At 47.4% G+C, this 22158-nt stretch overlaps 1 protein-coding gene across 5 annotated transcripts in view; it reads left to right on the top strand.

Moving 5' to 3' along the window:
• Positions 1-22158, top strand: part of NOS1AP (nitric oxide synthase 1 adaptor protein) — a 261440-nt gene that overhangs the window by 23092 nt on the left and 216190 nt on the right. For 2 of the 5 annotated variants that reach the window (XM_032319185.1, XM_032319184.1), the window contains exon 2: positions 1936-2028. The exons of the other annotated variants lie outside the window; for them this stretch is intronic. In XM_032319185.1, the coding sequence (XP_032175076.1) occupies positions 1936-2028 (93 nt within the window). The remainder of the gene's footprint in view (positions 1-1935; positions 2029-22158) is intronic. 5 annotated transcript variants of the gene reach the window in all.

Here is a 22158-nt window from a genome sequence, read left to right as displayed (position 1 = left end):
TTCCTCACGTAGTCAGCTTGCTCCTGCAGTTTCTCAGACACTTGAATTACTGTGTCCTCTGAGACCGTTATTTCTACCTACAGGTAGGAAAATTAGGTCTTAGCCTCCAAGTGTCCTTCATCCCTTGGCTGGTGAAAGGCTGTTTCCAGCAGGACTGGGACTCCAGAGCCCCTGCCATATTGCATGCTGTCTCTCCAAGCTGGTTCTGGAAAAATGTTCCCCCGCCCCCGGCCCCCCCCCCAGCAAGAGAACAAGTGGGAACATGCTTAGACTAGAGGATCATGGAAGATAATTTTGTTATTGCAGTGGGTAAGTACTTCTTGAGTTCTATGGCAAGCCAGGTACAGTAGTAGGTCTTAGGGCAATAACATAAAAATTTTTTTAAAAAGACTTATTTTAGAGAGCCAAGTATGAGAGAGCATGCCCAGGGGAGAGGCAGAGGGCGAGGGAGAGAGACTCTGAGGCAGGCTCCCCACTGAGCGTGGAGCCTGATGTGAGACTTGATCCCATGACTCCTGAGATCACGACCTGAGCTGAAATCAAGAGTTGGGTACTTAATCTGCTGAGCCACCTGGCACCCTGGGGAAGATGGACTCTTAAGTTCCTTCTAGTCCTTCTGTAGCTGAGAATTCAGTATGTGTAACATGCTGGTCTACAGCCTTCCTCAAAGTTTGTTATGTCCATGTGTGTATCAGAAGAGGGACTTGTGCTCTCGGCAGAGTATGTAGCTCAGCTCTCGGCCGGTGGGTGGGACGGGACTGACTGTTACCCCTCGGGGTAGGGAGAAGGCCTTAGCATACTCTTGCCTTACCCTGAAAGTGGACTTAGCTCTCTGATGGGGTAGCCCTGATGGCATCACAATCATGGGTTGGTTCCCTTGATCCTTCTTCCCCATGCACGTGATTCCATTAGCACTAATCTCCCACTGGGACAGTGGCTGGGTTGGGGGGGCGGTGGGTGGTCTCTGCTTGCTTTGTAGACTTTGGGTCTCATTTAAATGTTGGCAGTGTGTGCTGGATTGGATTTGGTCAAGCCCTGCTTGATTTATTTTTACTGTGGAGCCCACAAAACCCATAAAACAGAGTTAGAGAACCAGTCCCTAATCATGCTTAAGGCTAACCATAAACACAGTCTTGTTGATGGATGGTTTAATAAATATCCACCAAGCGTCTGGTTTGAGACTGCAGGCATGTCCTGGGCCTGTTCACAACCTGGCCAGAGGTGGCTATGGACATGTGGCGGATTCTTGGACATCTTCAGGCCGTCTCTGCCTTTCTTTTGACTCTACAGGTTGAAGCTCAGGCTTGGCTCCATTTAGTGATTTATCCAAGATCACACAGTTAACCGCTTTATTAAATATTGTAAGATCACTGGAGGGAGGTAAACTGACAAGCAGTGTGTACTTGTTGCTTTGCTTCACACTCATGCTCACACTTGGCTTTCTTAGCTTTCTTTTCTTTTTTGGCTAGATACACTGAATGTGAAGTATCAGAATTTACATTTCCCTCATTACTAGTGAGCATCGGTTCTTCCTGTTTTGCCATTTTTTTCTTCCTTGTGTGAATCGTTTGTTCCTCTCTCTTGTTTATTTTTCAATGGAGTCTTTAGTGTTTGCCTCGTTGACTTGTCAAAGACTTATCTGAAACCTGAGCTTCGTTATGTGCATTACTACGGTCTTCTTCCACTCTGGCTTGTCTCTTCACTGTCATTGTCCTATCTTTTGTGGTATAAAAGATCCAGATTTTAATATAAAATGCACTGGTCTTTTCATTTATGCTTACATTGCCTTTTAAGAACTTCTCCGTACTCTGAGATCCTAATGGTGCTATTCTATATCTTGGGTTTTATAAGATTTGCCTTTCCCATTTAGCTCTGGAATTTATTTTTATGCATGGCTAGAAATAGGAGTCTAATTTTATTTTTTCTTCTATGTAGATAACCAGTTGTCCTGGCTCCATCTTAGCCTGTCTCTTCACTCCTTTTGCTGCGTCACTGCTGTCCTATATCAAGTGTCTGCAAGATGTGGAGGTTTGTTTCAAGGCTTTACTGCTCTGTTCTCTCCGTCTCTTTGTCTGTCATTCCTTTAGAACCTCTATTTTAATTATTATTGCTTCATTATAAGTCTTCTCATTCAGTAGGAGGATTCCCAACCTTATGGTCTTCATGATTTGTGGGACTTTGCTCTTTCCTAAAAATCTTAGAATTAGTTTAATGAGTTCTTCAAAAATCTCAAGCCAAAATGACAAGCCAGGGGTGCCCGGCTGGCTCATTTGGTAGAGCGTGTGACTCTTGATCTCAGGGTTGTGAGTTCAAGCCCTGCTTTGGGTGTAGAGCTTACTTAAAACCAATCAGTACAGGGGAAACTGATATACACATCCTTATTTTAATCAGAATTAAATTGAACTTCTAGAATGATTTCGGTGGTAGCTGACATCCTTATGATTGTCAGTCTTCCAGTTCATGAATATGGCATATCTATTTAGATCTTCATGAGTGTCTTTTAATAAAATTTTATAATTTCTTCTCCACCTTTCACCGGATTGATTTGTACTGCCTTATGGTTTTGGTTGTTACAATAACAGGTATCTTTTTAAAAACTTTTCTGACTGGGAGCTGGTATTCTTGGCTTGTATGCTGTGGCTCTTTTCACCAGTAGGCCATCTTACATGGTCCTCATCTTCCCCATGGCAGAGGTCTCTCTGTTCTTCAGCTGGTCAATGACAGACTTTTGAACTTCTTATCAGAAATATGAAGAATCGTTATTTCAGATGGCTCATAATCATATGAAGTTATGCTCAACTTGATTCATGAAAGTAATCAAGATTACACCAGGATCTCATTTCTCACTGAAAATATTGGTAAAACTACAAAAGTTTGATCACCTCCTCTGTTGACAACCTGCTGGGGACCTGAATACATACTTTCCACTTGCTGGGGGGAACGTGGAGCGGTGTCCTACCTGTCTTTGTAGGGGACTGAGCAGTTAACTAGTACAGTTAAATATGCATATCCTCTTTGATCTAGGAATCCTAACTCTAGGCTTCTATTTCAGGTTTACTGATTTTTTTTTTTTTTTTGGTTAATCTTAGAGAGTGAGTGCATGTGTAGGTGAGCTGGGAGTACGGAAAGAAAGAATCTCCAGGCAGACTCCCTGCTAAGGTTGGAGCCTGACATGGGGCTCCATCTCATGACCCTGAGACTATGATCCAAGCTGAAATCAAGAGTCAGTTGCTTAACCGACTGAGCCACCCAGGCGCCCCCTGACAGAAATATTTTTTGAAAGTATGCATTGTGCTGATGAAGCACTGTTTGTACTAACAAATGGCTGAGCATGACCCACATGTTCTTCCTGGGAGGCAGACTGCGGTGTCTGAGGAGGGGAGGGGAGGGTGTGTCTGTAATGCAGTAATCTCTCGGCTATATTAAGCAAAAGGGCAAGATTCTGTTTATCTAAGAAAAGAGAGAATATGTATTTGCATTAAGAAAAATGGTGGGGTGCTGGCTGCTTCAGCTGGTAGAGCATATGACTCTTGATCTCAGCGTTGTGAGTTCAAGCCCCACGTTGGGTTTAGAGATTACTTAGAAATCTTAAAGCAAAAAAACCCCCAAAAAACAGAACACCAAAATTAAATGGTAATTAAAGTAATCCCTAGGAGAAGAGAAGAAATAACCTGGAGGGAAAAGGAATAAAACTTTATCTTCTTTTTTTTTTTTTTTAAGATTTTATTTATTTATTTATTTGACAGAGAGCTCACAAGTAGGCAGAGAGGCAAGCAGAGAGAGAGAGAGAGAGAGAGAGAGAGAGAGAGGAGGAAGCAGGCTCCCCGCTGAGCAGAGAGCTGATGCGGGACTAAATCCCAGGACCTTGAGAACATTTCCTGAGCCAAAGGTAGAGGCTTAACCCACTAGCCACCCAGGTGCCCCAAAACTTTATCTTCTTTGAAGATTCCTTGTTTTGTTAGTTTGGACCTCGAGTCATGTGAATTTTTTAACATAATGTTTAAAAAAAGTAAGCAATCCCAAACCAAGTGAAGTTGAGCTGGTTGGCATGACCCACAGAGAGAAACCGAGCAACTCTGCCAACTGGCTATGAACCACAGTGATGTGATTGTACATTCTTAGTGGCATACACCATAAAGATACCAGAAGTGTAGAAAACATTCTAGACTGATTTTAACATCACTGGTGATGGCAAGTGTTGGCATGGATCTTCTGAGATCCTTTATATTTGTTGTGGGATAGAGTAAATGACTGATTATTTTGGTAGAAAGGAAACACAAGCATGAGAACGAGGTTAGATCAAATCCCCGCTGACCTGAATTTGAATTGGATGTGCAGTATGAACTCGTGAAGCATTTTGTTATTAAAAAAATATGTTCTAGCTTTGTCTACTGGCAAGGCCAATAAACAATGACAGTGAATATTCTTGGTGTCCAGATCATGATTACTAAATACCATTTCCCACTAAAAGGAATCCGAGCTTTTTGGAGAAAAGTCTGCTTTCAGATCTGGGACAGGAGATCCCCAGGATGTGCCTGGAGCACCTCATTCCACCAGATAGCAGGGAAGTTATGAAGGAACTTTCAGGGTCCTTTTTTTTTTTTTTTAAGATTTTATTTATTTTTTTGACAGATCACAAGGAGGCAGAGAGGCAGGCAGAGCGGGGAGGGAGAAGCAGCCTCCCTGCTGAGCAGAGAGCCTGATGCGGGGCTCCATCCCAGGACCCCGAGATCAGGACCTGAGTCGAAGGCAGAGGCTCAACCCACTGAGCCACCCAGGCGCCCCTCCAGGGTCTTGTTGTAAAAGGACCCAGGAACCAACCTCAAGAGGCTCCCACGGGCAAACGAGGTAACATTCTGAGCATCATTAAAGATCATACTGGAGTAGATAGAAATAGATGACTCAGGATTAAATACCTGAGTTTATAATGCTACTGAAGAGAAGCCATCACTTTTTAAAAAAAAAAGATTTTATTTATTTATGTGACAGAGATCACAAGTAGGCAGAGAGGCAGGCAGAGAGAGAGGAAGGGAAGCAGGCTCCCTGCTGAGCAGAGAGCCTGATGCCGGGGCTGGATCCCAGGACTCTGGGACCGTGACCCGAGCCGAATGCAGAGGCTTTAACGCACTGAGCCACCCAGGTGCCCTAAGCCATCACTTTTGTAGGATGCTTTGAAGTTAACTCATTATTTTGAAAACTGGTGAAGAAAAGAAACGTTTATGAAGGGTACTTTGGGATGACCAAGGAACTGGTGTAGGGAAAAGGAACTGTCTCTGTGTAGAAGTACAGCTAAGAGATGAAGAGGGGATGATAAAATCGTATCATTTTAAATACTTGCTAAAATCCTGGATTTAGGTCATGACCAGCAGTGTTGGACAACATGAAAGGGGACACGAGCAGACAGGATATGCCTCCTGATGTGGCCTTGCCAAAAAAATGAACCCTAATCTGATGAAGCCTCTAGATTTAACAGATGTTTTTAAATGCTGTCTACAGGGCAGAGGAATCATCCCTGGACAGGATGCCATCCGTGAAATCCACACTGTTGAGCACCATAGGAAAGTAACCCAAGTTTTTAAATAATGACCAATAATTTATAAAGAAAAGATGGCAGGTAAACCTGTAGCTTAGAATAGACCCATTAACCCATTCAGGTGTTTGGACTTATTTGTACCTGAATTAAAACAGTTTAAAAAAATTAGAACCATTAGCTATTTGAAAGAAGTTGTAATGTTGGGTGAGATAATGGTGTTGCAAGTGTGTTTTTCTTTTCAGATATGTTTAAAGAAAGGTCCTGGGGCACCTGTGTGGCACAGTCGTTAACCTTCTGCCTTCAGCTCAGGTCACAATCCTGGCGTCCTGCGATTGAGCCCCGCATCAGGCTCCCTGCTCCGTGGGAAGCCTGCCTCTCCCTCTTCCGCTCCCCCTGTCCGTGTTCCCTCTCTTGCTGTGTCTCTCTCTCTCTGTCAAATAAATAAATAAAATATATTTTTTTAAAAAGGCCCTTTATTTTTTAAGGTTTTACTTTATTTTTTAAAGATTTATTTATTTGAGAGAAAGCATGAGCACACAGAGGGAGAGGGAGAAGCAGATTCCCTACTGAGCAGGGAGCCCGATGTGGGGCTCAACCCCAGAACACTGAGCCGAAGACAGTCGCTTAACTGACTGAGCCACCCAAGTGCCCCAAGAAAGGTTCTTTAAAAAATGCATACCAGGTCATTTTCTTTTGAAATAAGAGGTCGGCTGGGATTCGGTTTAAAATGAAGGGCTGATGAGGAAGTGAGTGAGTGTGGATGAGACCAGAGTGGCTGCAAGTTGGGGGTTCCTGAAATTGATGACGAGTTCACGAGAGTTCATTCATTGGTACTCACGCTCTACTTTTGTGTGTGTTTCAGGTTTTCGGTGGTAAAGCCTTAAACGAAAGTGGAATTCTTAGCATAAGTATGGCTCGGATGAATTTCTGAAAAGTTTTGTCAAATGAGAATTCTGTATGAACCTCATTTTCATATCCTCTTTATACATCAGAGATATAGTCCTGGCGGGAAGCAGAGCACATGCTGGGGGTCCGGAATTAGTCCTAGTTTTGGTTCAGTGATTTAGCTGCTCATGCAGATCCTGAGGCTCATGACTGCTGAAGGGGGTTGCCCCAAGTTTGCGCCCCGGAGGACCATTCATAGGACGGCTTCTTGGGCTTGATATTTCTCTTGTAGTCTTGCTCTGTCTTCTCTCCTCTCTACCTCCAGCCAACTGCAGACTGTAGAGTCTCTGTGGATGGAAAAGAGCCCGTTTCTTGATCTTCAAGTGTTGCGGGGCTTTTGAAGAGTCAGCCACTTAGAGGTGGTCTGTGACCTCCCAAAGTCACTTGGACAGTTAGTGGGAGAGCTGGGATTCGAACCCCAGTCTCTGGACCTCCACCACCGTGTACTTAACACTTTCTCTTATTTGGGAAGTTAAGTTCTGCCTGTTGTTTCTCCACGTGCTGAGAGGTGACTCTACTCTTCTTTGAGCCTGCAATATGCTCTTTCAAGAGTTTTTTTTGCCCTGAATAAATTATATACCACCGTGCCTGTCTGGGTACGCATTCACTAGCCAAATAAATTTCAAGATGCCGAAGGAAATGAGCACTGCTTCCAGGGTCTGAGGACTATTAAACCAGGGACAAGAACATTTTTTAAAAAAGATTTTATTTATTTATTTGACAGAGATCACGAGTAGGCAGAGAGGCAGGCAGAGAGGGTGGGGAAGCAGGCCTCCTTGCCAAGCAGAGAGCCCGATGCAGGGCTCGATCCCAGGACCCTGGGATCATGACCTGAGCCGAAGGCAGAGGCTTTAACCCACTGAGCCACCCAGGCGCCCCCTAAGAACATTTTTAATATTGATAATACTCGTAAATATGGTGCCTTAGATTTTAGAAAGTGTTTCATGTAAATCTCCCATCTCGTTTGTCCTTCACACCTGCGGTCACCAGTGATGGAATGGCTCGTCAAGTTGGGATCTCCTGACTCCAAGCTCCTTGCTGGCTCCCCTTTGTCACACTGCTCTGTCCTTTAGCAGAAGTCGAGAAGTTGGATGGTCTCTTTGACTGCCAGTGGCCTGTCGTCATTATGGTATAGGCTGCTGCCATCACCGTCTTTATTAAATGAGGAAAGATCACTACTGATGTCAACTTAGGACTTCATGTTTGTTAAGCATGCTTGGAAGCTGGAGTCCTAAGATTTTAAAACACCTAATTCTTCTCCAAACCTGGTGGCACATGTATCGAAACCTTATTAGCTGTGTGATCTTGGATAAGATTAGTTTCTCAAGGTCACAATGCTAATGAGTGGAGGCAGCATTTGAACCCACAGGTGTCTGATGACAGGGCTTGTGCTCTAACCGTGAAATCCATTCACTGACATTCATTCATTCAGTTAACAGATTACTGAGCATCTACTCCATGCCGGGTACTTTCCAGGCACTGGGGATGTAGTCGTGAACAAGACAGACCCACTCCCTTGTCCTTAAACAACTGATGACTTGCAGGGTGAGACAGAGTAGAGTAAGCAAGATATTTTTAGGTGATGATGAGTGGTTTGAAGGAAATGAAACTGGGCAGTGTGACACAGAATGTCTCGCGCATATGACTGGGGTGCTGCTTTAGGCTGGTCAGGGGGCTTCTCCGAGGTCAGGTAGGACTTGATGTGTTAGACAAAAGAGGAAGTGATCACTTAAAGTCATGCACTGGGAGCTTGCTGGGGGTGTTTGGGAAACAGAAAGTGTACAGGAGAGAACGGGAGCCATTGGATAGGGAGGGCTGCTTGTGGTCATTGCTCATCGTCGTGGGTCTAGATTTGCAGCGAACTTCCTACCTTCCCTGTCCGAGGCCCCTGGGGATCCAGGCAGGCATGGCTGGGGCAAGGACTCTTGCCTTTGTCCTTGGTGTAGAACACATTCAGCTGTGACCAGTCCTGTTTCTGAGAAACCAAATCTACTCCAGACAAGTGGCATGTTTCTCCAAGACTCTTGGCTCTCTAGTCTCAGCACCAGTAGGTTGGATCTAAGTTGTGGAAGCCTAAAACAATTCCAGGGTCTTTTTTTTTTTTTTTTTAAAGGTTATTTATTTATTTATTTACTTGACAGACAGAGATCACAAGTAGGCAGAGAGGCAGGCAGAGAGAAAGGAGGAAGCAGGTTCCCCGCTGAGCAGAGAGCCTGATGCGGGGCTCGATCCCAGGACCCTGAGATCACGACCCGAGCCGAAGGCAGAGGCTTAACCCACGGAGCCACCCAGGCACCCCGACAATTCCAGGGTCTTAAATGGCATCAGGAGGAAGTGACATCAACAGTGTGACTTGGTTGCCAGCAAAGTGGCCACAGTTGAAGGCTTTCCTGCTGGAGGATGGAAGGAGAGGTAGGCGTCTGCCACGTAGAAGGAGGACGTTCCTGGCCCCAGACAGAAGAGGCATCTTGGGAAGCTGACACGTGCCCTCTTTTGGGGAGAGACTCCGCCGTCCTTGTGAGGCATGGATATGGTGGTTTGAGCGTGGCTGGAGGCAGCGGAGGAGCTGGACGTGGGTCATCGCTGTGGGCCTTCCAGCCCGTGGTCCAGACGGCCTCCTTGCCAGGCTGGCAGTCGTTGGTGATGTTGGTTAGTAGCAACCTGAGGGAGCTACCGGACCCGCAGTTTTGTTCCTGTCTGCCTCACCCCGAGGCCCGGGCTCACGTTGCAGCCCCACGTACGCTCCCTGACTGACTCTGGGATCCCTCTTAGCTTAGTGGCTTCTTACTTAATTCGGTTCCCGATTTTCCAGCTCACTGGCACCATCTGTCTGCAATCACACTTCTCCGAGCTGCCTCCTTGTCACCAGCCTGCCTGCGTCGCCGATGGGCTGGGAGCTGGTTGTGTTCTCTGTACTTACTGTACTTGAAAATCTTTGCTTGGCATGGTCAGCCGAGGGACGTGGCAGCATCTGTGGAAGCCAGCGGAAGCCTTGGAACAGAAGGCTCACGCTGTCCTCTTGCGCTGAGGCGTCCCGGCCTCCGGCGCAGGTGCTTTCGAGGCGGCTCTGGGTTCCAGTTTCTTTGTCACTGGGTTTTGTCTGCGCAGCCTGGGCCGCCTCTCGTCACACCTTTGGACCCTAGTTCTTTGATCTCTACCCAGGCTGACAGGATCAGACCCGTGGCTCTCCAGAGGGCCCGCCCAGCTCTTGGATCATTCAGAAGTGTCCTTAGCCTGTGTTCCGCACCCTCAGGAAAACCTTGGACTCTCCAGGGCTGATGGACTTCCCAGGGCTTGCCCTCGAAGACGGTCTGCTGTGTGTGTACATTTTAGAGCCTGGGACCCAAGAGCTGCTTGGACAGTTTTGCCAGGGGTGTGAGGAAGCTGGCATTTGTGCGAAAAGGATGTGTGTGTTTTCCTTGTGTTTTTGCTACTAGGTTAAAGTGTTTGCCCCAAGAGCTCCCTCGAGTGTAGGCATGACTGTGCCATCGCAGAGTACGTGAGCGCGGTCAGTATGTCCGGGACGTAATAGCTCATCTTCACTGGTACTACCTATCGCCTTCCTAACAGCTGCGCTGTGCTCCGCGGTGGAAAGATGCTCGAGGTCAGAGAGGAAGAGGCCTTCTGCAGATTACATGGCTCTTCCGTGGTATCTGGCTTCAGGGCTGGTGCTACTCCTGGGCTGGGCTGGGCATCTCCGAAGAGGGCTGTCGGCTTGGCAGGTGTCTTGGGGAGAGGGTCGATGGGGGTAGGTAGGGGTCACCGAGAGAGGCAAATTGAGATAGGATCATAGGTGAGCATTCCTGGTGCCTGGAAATGGGGCGAGCGTGGCCTCTTCTCTCCGTGGCCTCGCTGGGACAGGAGGGACTGGAGGCTGGCAGTGGCTAGGTTGTGGGGGAGCTTGGCCCCCATGGTAAGTACAGTGGTCGCAGCAGAACGGAGGCAGACCAAGCGTGACTTAGTTGGTAGGAGGTCTATACATCGAGCCAATGAGAGTGCGTCGGGTGCCCCAGTGGTGCCCTGCCAGCCCCACGGTGGAACGCGGTGTGGCGCTCAAGCCCCCAAGGAGGGTGTCGCCTCTCTCCTGCCCATCCCTCTCCTCCAGAGAGGGCAGCCGTGGAAGAGCATCTGCCTCTAATTTGCTCTTGAACGCCCTTCCAAGGTGGGAGTTAAAAATATATTTTTTAATATTCTGAAGGTAACGTCCTTGTAGACAGTTTGACAACCTAGAACTTATGCAGGAAAACCATAAGGCGGTGGGAGAAGATGGCAAGCGCTGGGGGGATATGGTTTCCTTTCCTCCTCTGTGATTTGAGTGTATGTGCCAAACGTGGAGCCACTTTATTTTTTTATTTTTTATTTTTAAAGATTTATTTGAGAGAGAGAGAAAGAGGGAGATAGAACACAAGCTGGGGCAGAGCACAGGGAGAAGCAGGCTTCCTGCTGAGCAGGGAGCCCGATGTTGGGTTCGATTTCAGGACCCTGGGATCATGACCTGAGCCGAAGGCAGATGCTTCACTGACTGAGCCTCCCAGGCGCCAGGTATGGAGCCACTTTAAATGAATACTCAATGGAAAGGACTATGGTGCCTTCCGTCATGAGGCCCCCAGAGCTGGAAGAAGCTGTGTTGCTGTCCTGTGGGGCAAGATCACTAGGCTTTGCAGGAATATCAGCCAGGGTCGACCCAGGGAGGGTTGGTCAGAGAGACCTGCGCAAGGAGCTGTACTTCAAGCCGCTGGCACAGGTGATGGGGGGACCGTCCAATAACCCTAAATGTTCCGGGCCGGTCACCAGGCTGGAAGTCGTGGGCACAGACGGAAGCTGCTGTCCACAGGCAGGATTTCGTCTTCTGGAGTCCTCCGCTCTGTTCTTGAGGGCTTTCAACCCCTTGAATCAAGCTCTTCCAGATGGTCTAGAATCCCTTGCTGTCCTTGAGGAGGATCGTGGACCTTAATCACACGGACAAGGTATCCCACAGCAGCACCTGGATTAGTGTTTGGTAGGATGGCCGGGGACTGCATCCGAGCCAAGAAGACATAAAAAAAAAAAAAACAACAAACCCAAAATCCATCATTTGGTAAAGTATCCTGTTTGAAAATTAATCTGGAAAATTGAGTGTATCCTTTGCCTTGCTGACCCAAGCTCGCCTCCCAAAGCCCTCCCTGAATGAAGAGGTCTAAAGTGAACCCCACGGGTTTCCCCTGAACCTCTCTCCACCCAGAACGTTCTGTTTGGTCTTGATTGTATGTGTTTGTACTTTTTCTGAAGTATGTTGAAGTCTCATGTATCTGTGACCTTTCCCTGTGACTAGGGTGGAAGTTCTTGCTGGGGGGAGGGGGTGCTAGCTTCTGCTGCCTCCGTCTGTCTGTCTGTCTCTGGTCTTGAATGCACACAGCAGTGCCCTCCCAGGCTTCTCCATGACTGACGCTGATGACTTCTCCCCAGGGCCCAGCATGGCCAAGGTCCTTGTTCTAGCTCCTTCTGGAAGAAGAAGCCATTTGTTTTGTATGCTTTAATTCATGCAACAGATATTTTCAAGTGCCCCCCTGCCCCCACCATGAGCTCGGGGTTTATCTTTATACCAAAGATCTAGCCAGGAGCAAGACAAGTGTGTTCTCTGCTCCTTTGGAGCCTTACAGACCGCCTGGGTGCTGGGGATGTGGGCAGAGGAAAGGAGAGGAACAGAGCCTTATCAGTGAAACGGGCTAAGTTTAGATAGTGCTAAGCATGACGAGGGCACAGAGGAGGATGCTGGGACTAAATCCAGTTCCTTCCTGAGTTCAGATAATGACTTCCGAGTTGTGTGACGTTAGGGAAGTCCCTGTGCCTTGGAGAGCCCCCGTTCCATCCTGGGTAAGAATCGCGGGTGTTTGCAGCCTGGGCCACCACCTGTTGGGACCATTACAGGTTTGGGGGGAAGAGGCCAAGGAGGGGAACTGTCCAGAAATCCTTTGGGATGGCTGGAGCTTTGCTCCTCAGAGTATGGCTTGTGCGCCAGCATCTGAGTCGCTGGAGATCTTGTTAGAAATACAGCCTCTCAGGCTCTGTCCTAGACCCGCTGAGATAAGCCTGCATTTTGCCAAGGTGACCTGTCTGTCACCTGCAGTTTGAGAAACACAAGGCAGAGAGACAGAGGGCAGTTCAGAGGCCGACAGAGCAACTTGTAGGAAACCGTGGATTCAGGAGGGAAATGAGAAAAGCATCCAGAAGGTCCGTTTTTCAGGTTTTATCCTGAGTGAGGTCAGTCTCTGAAGCAGGGACTGCTAAGAAACCAGCTTCTCCCCAGATTGCCCGTTGGTGTGACCTCATCCGGGGAGGTCAGTCCCGAGCACACGCTCTGGTGTCTGGGTGTCAGACGCACAAAGCAGAAGGCTGCATGGAGCGGAGAGGATCCAGAAACCAGAATTAGTTTTTATCAAAAGGACATTCAGGCTGCCGCTGCTGGATGTACACTCCTCCTGTGCTTCAGGAATGTTCCCCTTCGAGTCCTAGGTGCAGCCTTCCTCACACCAAGCCCCGGCCTCCAGGTGTGGCTGCGGACACAGCCATTGTCCCCGTCTCCAGAGGCCGGCGGAGGGCTCCCCTCTGTGTGCCGGCCATGGTGTCCCCATCTCCCTCTAGTTGTGACTCTTCAAGGACTGCAGTGTCCTGCTCCCCTAGTATTCTTGATGCCTTGTGGGAAATGACTCGATCCTCTGTCCGTGTTTCCAGAACGGGCTGCTGCCTGGTGGATTTGCGAGAACAGCGAACCCTACCTGTGGGATCCCTGTTGGCGTGCGCTTGTCCCCAGGAGGGCAAACCTTTCTCGCTTGGGCATTGCTGAGTCCTGTACTTACTCCGGCTACGGCTTAGGAGGTTGTTGGGTGGGCTGGTGGCTGCGTTGGATAGCTGCCTGGTGTGTTACCTTGCAGTCTGTTCTAGCTGGGGATGACTGTGGAAGCTGGGGGGCTTTCTTCCAGAAAGATTTGTGTCCTGGAGGTGATGCATGGGAAGATGACAGAGGACTGGCGTAGTTGGTGACTGAACACGTTAGCATCCTGGTTTGTTGACTTGGGAGCTGACCCGGGGCGGGTGGGTGTCTCAGAAGTTGCCACGTGCGGGGTGAGGACAGCTTCACTCCCTCACGCCCTCCCTTCCTGCCAGCATCCTCTGTGACAAGTACAGTTTCCTCCAAGGAGCCCCCCCCCCCCCCAACCAGCCGTGTGTTTTGAGGCTCCCACGTAGACCTGTGGTTTCTTTGCGGGGTAAGCCTGCCTTTCACTTTGGAACAAAGGGGCAGTCTTGGTGCCTGTGTCTGAATCACAATTAATCCCGTTTCATTTTCTAAGTTCCTTGAGCTCTCCTGCAGCTTCTTGCAGACCGAACACACCACCGTGCCGGGAGGGAGCCTAGAGTTAACAGTGCCTCCGTGGACAGTGTTAACCCAGGTCTGGGGTGTTATCTGATCACAGAATGCTGGCTTCGGTTTCCTGGGGACGGGAGCTCATTTTGCACATCTTGTTCCGCGTGTGTCGGCGGTCCCTCCAGAGGCTGGGGCTTCCCCACGTCCCTCCGGTCTCGATCAGATTAGTGGCGGGCCCTAGCGATGGGCTGCGCGCGTGCATGTCCTTGCTGTGCTGAAACGGGTCTCAGCCTGGCTCTGATTCTTGGGAGCCGACTTCTTCTTCTTCTTCTTTTTTTTTTTTTAAGATTTTATTTATTTGACAGAGAGAGATCACAAGTGGGCAGAGAGAGAGAGGGAGAGGAGGAAGCAGGCTCCCTGCGGAGCAGAGATCCCAATGTAGGACTCGATTCCAGGACTCTGAGATCATGACCTGAGCTGAAGGCAGAGGCTTAACCCACTGAGCCACCCAGGTGCCGCGGGAGCCGACTTCTTAGCAGCTGTTTTGTTGGTTGGTTGAAACTGCTGAATTCTTGCCAGGTCCTTCATCGTGACTTTTTCCTTCTATAGACAGGGAGGTATGAGCCTACGTGCCCTGGTGCTTGTCCGTCCTTGTTTGGAGGGAGGGAGGGGCGTGTGGGGAAGCCCACGTCCTGGGCAGCTCAGAGCCCTGGACTCCTTGGGGCCTCAGCCGCCCCTCAGGTGGCACCTATGACCTCCCTCCTCCGGGCCTTTGAGACGGTGGCGGAACCCATAGATGAGCAAGTGGGCCGGTGCTCGGATCGAGAGGAGGGGCTGCTGCCCTGAATGCACTTTGTCAGGCTGCTGCTGGGAGACCATTAGGCTCTCCCTTGTGCTGAGGGCCTCCTGGGAGCGGTTGCTGGGACTGTACCCCTCCTACCCTCGGGAAGGTTCTGTGCAGAAGAAGCTGCCTGGCCTGGCACGTGTTTGTGTCACATGGGTATGTGCGCTTGTACGTGTGGACACAGAAGGGGCTCTCACTGCTCCCCTGGGAGCCTTCAAGACCCATCAGGGGTTCTAGCCATCCGAGGGCGGACATGTCCATGGACCCTTTGTCGACTTCGACTTTCTTACCACGTAGGAGTCTGCAAAACTTCCTCTGTCCTCCAGGGCCTGTATGTCCTAGGGTCCTTCTTCCCAGAGGTGTTGGGGGAGCTAGAGGGAAAGAGAAGGAAGCAGTTCACCAATATCAGCTGCTTAGCAGGGCTCAGCCTTGCTGATACTGCGGTTGACTCTTCATTTAAAAAAACAAAAAGCACACCGTTCTTGGCCTGGTTTTCCTGCAGGATGATCAGTATATGTAGACCCTTATGTCTCCCCGGTGGTTTTGAACTTGCTCCCCAGTGCACTGAACACCCACTGTGTGTCCAGGGCTGTGCACGAGGTTGGGGTCGAGGTGGTGGACGAGTGTGTGTTCCCTGGCCGTGAGTCCAAGCTCTGCTCTGGGTGGATGCTTTCTCGGTCCTTTGGAATTGTGGTCCCTGGGAAATCTCACAGAAGCTCTGGTCTCTCTCCTCTGAAAACTGCTCATAAACTAAACCCTAATATTCCATTTCAGGGGGCCCCTGGGGCTTGTGAGACATTCACAGGCATTCCTAGGACCTCAACATAGGGGCCACTTGTTTTGAGGATAGGACCAATCACTTCGAGCTGCCTGGTAATGTTACCCTCTGCATTTTGGGGGAGTTGGGATGCTGATTTCTAGACCCTCACAGCATGTTCTCCTTCTTAGGAACAATCTAGAAACTGGACCATTTCATTGTCCTAATAACCAGAAGAGGGTCTGCTTGGAGTCCAAGAAGAGGGGCGGGGAATCTATGTCCGTAGCCTGTGAGGGAAGGCAGAGAGAGGTTTGTTTGGAGGAAGTCTGTCCAGACATTCCAGAGAGGTCTTTGCCCTCCTCGAGTTTGGAAATGGGGTCTGGACTCAATGCCTGACACAGGCAGTCCACGGTCTGCTTCACAGGGAAGGATTTGCTCCGTGGCCCTAAGTGTGCAGACAGGGAGCCTGTGTGCCTGCATGTCCCCAAGGACTGACTGGGGATGTCCCTGCTTTCAGCTTCTGTTTACATAGAGCTGACGTTGCTCGGTTTACTCCACATTCTACAAAAGCCAAAAACCAAAACAAAACACCAAATGGCCAAAAAAAAAAAAAAAAAAAAAAAAGCAAAGGACTTGGATTGCTGCTGTTTGTTTTTTATTTAAAAAGTGCCAGCATCAGGGCGCCTGGGTAGCTCAGTCGGTGAAGCATCTGTCTTCCGCTAGGTCATAATCCTGGGGTCCTGGGATCGAGTCCTGCATCGGGCTCCCTGCTTCTCCTTCTGCCTCTGCCCCTTTGCCTGCTTTTGTGCACATGCGCTCTCTCTCTCTCTCTCTCAGATAAAATCTTGAAAACAAAATTGCTGGCATGAACAGGGTTCAGTCAGCATTAGTAGGAGCCTACTTGTGTGTGACTTTTTTAATGAAAAATTGTGTGAAACGGGGGATGGGGCTGAAGGGGACACTTAGGATGAGCCGGAGTGATGTGTCATCGTTGAATCACTAGGTTGCACCTGGAACTAATACAACACGGTATGCTAAGTGCACTGGAAGGAAAATTAAAATTAAATAAACTATACACCCCCACACACAGAATCACATGAAACCCCGTTCTGCAGCGGGAGCTTTCTCGTGGATTCTGGAACACTTAACAGCCGGGGCTAAGGAATCTCTGCGTCTGTGAGGTGTGGGAGGGTAGAGGAGGTATTTCTGTTGGAGAAGGGATTTCTGGAGGCATTTGGAATTGCCTCGAGTTGTCCTCTGAAGACTTGGAGAGGGAAACACACCAGGGTCCTTGGCTTGTTGGACAAGAAACGGAGGGCAGAGAGGAGGCAGTGGGGATGCTAATAGCGAGCATATGGCCAGAGGGACCAGTGTGAACCTAGTCCATGAATCATAGGATGTCTCCCTTGCTGCTGGTGGGGACATAAATTAGTACAACCTTAAGAAATCGATTTGATTTTTGCGGCTTCTGGGTGACGCAGTCACCTAAGCGTCTGGCTCTCAGTTTTGATCTTGGGTCACGATCTCTGGGTCTTGAGATTGAGCCCCGTGTTGGGCTCCATGCTCTGTGCAGAGTCTCCTTGGGTTTCTCCCTCTCCTTCTGCCCCTCCCCACTGCGTGCTCACTCGCTCTCTACAATACATTTTTTTTTTAAAGATTTTATTTATTTATTTGACAGAGATCACAAGTAGGCAGAGAGGCAGACAGAGAGAGAGGAGGAAGCAGGCTCCCTGCCGAGCAGAGAGCCCGATGCGGGGCTCGATCCCAGGACCCTGGGATCATGACCTGAGCCAAAGGCAGAGGCTTCAACCCACTGAGCCACCCAGGCACCCCTAAAATAAAATTTTAAGAATACAATTTGATTTTATGTATGTGTACATAGGTGTGTATGTGGATCCTTCAACATTTTTCTAAACTTTTCACCAAATAACTCCTGTTTTGGGGGATCTAGCCTAAAGAAATAGAAGGGATTTTGTGCACGAGTTCTTCAGCCCAGTTTCCTGATAGTGAAGTGTGGAAGGACAGCTTAAGACTCACAACTGGGGAATATGTTATGCAAGTGACAGTTTGTTCAGATGATTGGCATTTGTGTGGCCATTAAGCTTGTTAATGGGGAAACAAGGAGAGAATGGGGGATCTGGTGCGGGAGATGAGGGACCAATCCTTTCAGATCCCGCTGCTCTGTTCCCCCCGCCCCCCGCAGCCACGCCCCATCCTTTTTAACAGGTGCTTCTCCACATTCTCCACGTAGAACCCGTGCGCCCTTGTTCCCTCATCTGCCTGATGCCTTCCTCAGCAGTCTCCTGAGACTCCGGGCTCTGGCAAGGGTGGTGTTGGTGCCTCTGCTCTCTGATCCCTGTGTTCCTCTCTTGGACGCGGGTTTCCTGTTGACCCGCAACTCCGGGGTAGAACTCCTCCTTAGGAGTTAAGCCGAAGGACTTGGAGAGCCAAGTTCCAAGTGGGATGTCTTTCTGCTGAAGGACTTGGAACTTCAGGGTATTTTCATTTGAAAAATTGCATTTGTAAGGGGTAGAGTGATCTGTTCAGAGTTTGCGGGAGTCTCTAGTCCAGCTTCCTCATATTGCCACTGCGGAAACTGAGACCAAGTGACTCTCTCCTAATGTCACAGCTGGTATTAACAGGTGCGCCTCCTCCGTTTGACAGAGGACCACAGCTGAGGACGTGGCTTAGCCCTCTATGGGCGCTGTGACTTCGGGGGAAAGGTGAGCGTCCTGGTGGGTGCGTCTGTAAACTGGAGGTTATGATGCATTTAGCACCATGCCTGCCGTATTTGAAGTGTATCTACTATAAATAATGAAAATAACAGTGATGGCTCAGCCTGGGTGGCTCAGGTGGTCAAGTATCTGCTTTCTGCTTAGGTCATGATCCTGGGGTCTTGGGATTGAGCCCCACATTGGGGGGAGTCCGTGCTCAGTGGGGAGCCTGCTTCTCCCTCTCCTCTGCCCCTCTCCCTGGCTTGTGGTCTCTGTCTCTCTTTCTGTCAAATAAATAAAATCTTTTAAAAAAAGTACTTAAAAGAGTAACAGGGAAAGTAGTTTTTATTCTTAAGGAGTCTTCTAGCATTGTCTGGACCTTCTGGGGATGTAGAACCCTCTCCTGTTTAGGGATGTGGGATAATTATTCAATTATTCATGTCCCCATGTGGGAGACATTGAATAAAAATTCAGTGTTTGCGGTTAGAGTGGAATAACCCTTTTCTAAACAGTTAGGACCATTTGAAACAAACACTTTATAATGCAGGTGAACCTCTATTTTAAGATAAGCTCATATTTGAAAGCTGGAATCTATCAACAGATTAATTAGGGTGATTACCATAATTACAAATGACTGTCACTTGGCAAAACAATTTCACAGTATGTTTGTCTGATTGGATATTCTAAAACGATTCACCGATGGTTTTCCCTTGGACAATAATTAGCAAAATGAAGACGATGTAAAGCAGGGTATGTGATCTGTTAGAATTGTCTTCTGGTGATGGAATAAATGTCCAGAAAGCATGCTTTCAGTTGTCAGTATTTAGAAACCCTAATGCTAGAACATATAATAATCTGTCTGCTGGGCATATAAGGAAATGAGAATTAACTGTTCTAATCTTTATCGCATGGAGGTTGTTCATAAATCTTGAATTCTTGGGGAGAATAGTGAGCTCTCCAGAATCCAAGGTCCCATTGTGTTATGTGTGCGGTAGGTCTTTGGAAAGTCTATTGTAAGAAATTTTATTATGAAAAAATTATAAAATCTACAAAACAAGAGCAGATAATACAATGAACCTCTGAATACTCACTGAATTGTTTTAAGATTTCACCACATTTGCTTTATCTGTAACTTGCTTCCCTTATTTTGTTGAAGTATTTTATGGTAAGTTATGAGATCCTGTTTCCCCCTATGTCCTAGACTATGTCCTAGACTATGAATTTCCATAAAAAGGGGGACTCCTCTTATGTACCTAAAAAATTAGCCACAAACTCCTTGTACCTTGTCCTTTAAATTGCCACAGTCGTCTTCAGATGTCTTTTTATGCTTCCTTTGTTGGGGTGAGGATCCAAACACCGTACGCGCATTGCACCGGGTGGTTAGGACTCTGGGCTGTTTTCTGGAGTAGACTCTCCTGCCTCCTTTCTTTAACCTTTGAAGAAACTGGTTCAGTTGTTTGGTAGAATGTCCTACAGTCTGGAACAAAAGTTTTTTTTTAAGATTTTATTTATCAGAAAGAGAGGGAGAGAGAGTGCCAGAAAGCGGGCACAAGTTGGGGGTCAGGGGGAATGGCAGGCAGAGGGAGAAGCAGACTTCCTGCTGAGCAAGGAGCCCGATGCAGGGCTTGATCCCAGAATCCTGGGATCATGACCTGAGCTGAAGACAGATGCTTAACTGACTGAGCCACCCAGGCGCCCCTGGACTTCCATGAGACCCGTGAACACATCGATGATGATCTCTTCAGCGTGTCTCGTGAGTTTCGCAGCTCTTACTCCTTCGAAGCTCCTGTTGTCTCCTGTTTTGATAGTGACGACTCTTTCGGTTGGCTCTTGGTCCTTTTGACATGACCCCACTCACTTAAAAAAAAAAAAGTTTCCCATTCGTTGTTATGGCCTCCCTGCTTTGTGATACACTGAGATCTCCTAGGCTGATCTGTGCATTTCCTAACCCAGACCTGGAAGCAGCCTCTCCCTCAAGGAGACCTGTTTTCGTAGAGAAGGATTTTAGAGACTACAGCTCAGGTGTTGGTTGGCAGGGGCGGGGGTGGGGGGGGAGGGTACCCCTTGCTTGCTTCTAGGCCTTTTCACTGTTCGAATTAGGAAACCTATATTTCTTAAAGTTTATATTACCATTTCCTATTTTAAAGAACAGTACAAATTTTTAACTTATTTAATTTTATACCTGTATGTTTTTGTTATTGAAAAATCTTAGTTCCTAGCAATATTATTTGCTTTACAGTATATAGAATATTACAATATATGGGATACTTTCCCCCAAAATACCAAATTGCCACTGCCAATATTGAATAAATTTTATAAGATTTCATCACAGTTCTCTCTGTCCTTAGAATATATTCCATCAAGTTTTTACTGCCGAAATAGTGTGTTCTAAAGGCCTTTGAAATACTGATTTTCCTTATGTTTATCTGCATTCGTTTCAAACTTTCACATTGTTTTTGAATAACCTAGGACTACAAATTCAAAGCTATTCACATGGTATATTCTCAGATGCTCAACCATCTACCCTGGGTCTTCCCTCAGCCTCTATGTGAACATTATTAGTTTTGGATAACCTTTTCAGTTTCTCTTGCAAATGTAAATATATATAATATGAAGTTGACCCTTGATCAACAGGGATTTGAACTGTGTGGGTCCGCTTATATGTGGATTTTGATAAACAGAATTCATTACTGTAGGTTGAAAGAACAGGACAACGAACCTCTAAACTCTCTACCTAGGCTCCCCAGTTTTTAATAATTCTGCCATATTTGTTACATCTTATATCCACAATTCTGTTCCTTTTGAAAGTCAGTTGTAGAAATCATGTACTTTCTCACTAAATACTTAGATAAATGTTCTAAGAACAAGGACAAGCCACTTGTAGCTACATAATACACAAAAATACACAGAATTTTTTTGTTTCTGCAATGATTTCATGTAGTTTATATGCTTTCCTATAGTTTAATTGATCTCTTAAAGCTTCCGGAGTTTGAAGCGTAGTAAGATTTTTCTCATTTTGGTAGATGTAAAGAAATTCACCCATGTTTTCTTTTAGTGCTTGGATGGTTTTTTATTTTATTAAAATTTAATTCAGATCTCTCATTTGCTGTCCTAGTATACAAGATGAAGTACAGATCTGATTTTATGTTTTTCTACATGTACTCAGGAGTCCCAGCACTATTTGTTCAGTAAATCTTCCCCTACCACGAAACGGTAACCTTGTCTTTATACTTCATTTCCATATGCACTTGGGGTTTTCAGGTGCTTGCATTTTGCATTGTCTTTTGGGGACATATTCATTCAGTTGAATTGTTTGATTTCAGCTCACTCGATAATCTGTTATCCTACGGTTCCATTCTAATCACGAAGTATTCATTCCTTGTGCTTATTTACAAAATATTCATCATATGAGAATGAAATATTCGGTGGTATTTTATTTTTTTAAAGATTTTATTTATGTGAAAGCGAGCACAAGTGGGGGGGGAAGGGCAGAGGGAGAGGGAGAAGCAGGCTCCCTGATGAGCAGGGAGCTGTCTATGGGGCTCGGTCCCAGGACCCTGGGATCACGACCTGAGCTGAAGACAGACGCTCAACCCACTGAGCCCCCCAGGCGCCCCAGTTAGTGGTATTTTAAATACTGATCATTTTCTTCAACACTCTCCAATATCCCTGAATGAAAACTCCTCAAAAAGAATTTGCATTCCAAACTGAAGTTTATCTGTAATCTTTCTTTAAAAGGGGCAGATTTTCCTGTTTTATCTTTTTCTCTAGTATGTGCTATTTACAGTTTAACTTAACCGATACAATGTAGCATACCAATTGTACAAACAGGGAAAAATTAGTTCCACATTCAACTTGTTTCCTTTGAGAGAGTCTGTTCAAGCTTCCAGATTCTTGAATACCAGGGATCAGCCGCTGGCCGGTGAGGTCAGCCTGGGACTTCCCGGCTAGCTGATTACTTTGGCGGGGTGACTGTTGAGTCACCTAGGGCTGGGTCCTGATGAAGCCGTTGATTCTTTCCCC

The sequence above is a fragment of the Mustela erminea genome, chromosome 17 (assembly GCF_009829155.1).
Source record: "Mustela erminea isolate mMusErm1 chromosome 17, mMusErm1.Pri, whole genome shotgun sequence".
NCBI lineage: Eukaryota > Metazoa > Chordata > Mammalia > Carnivora > Mustelidae > Mustela > Mustela erminea.
The sequence above is the reverse complement of the archived record's forward strand: the minus strand, read 5'-3'. Positions and strand labels throughout refer to the sequence as shown.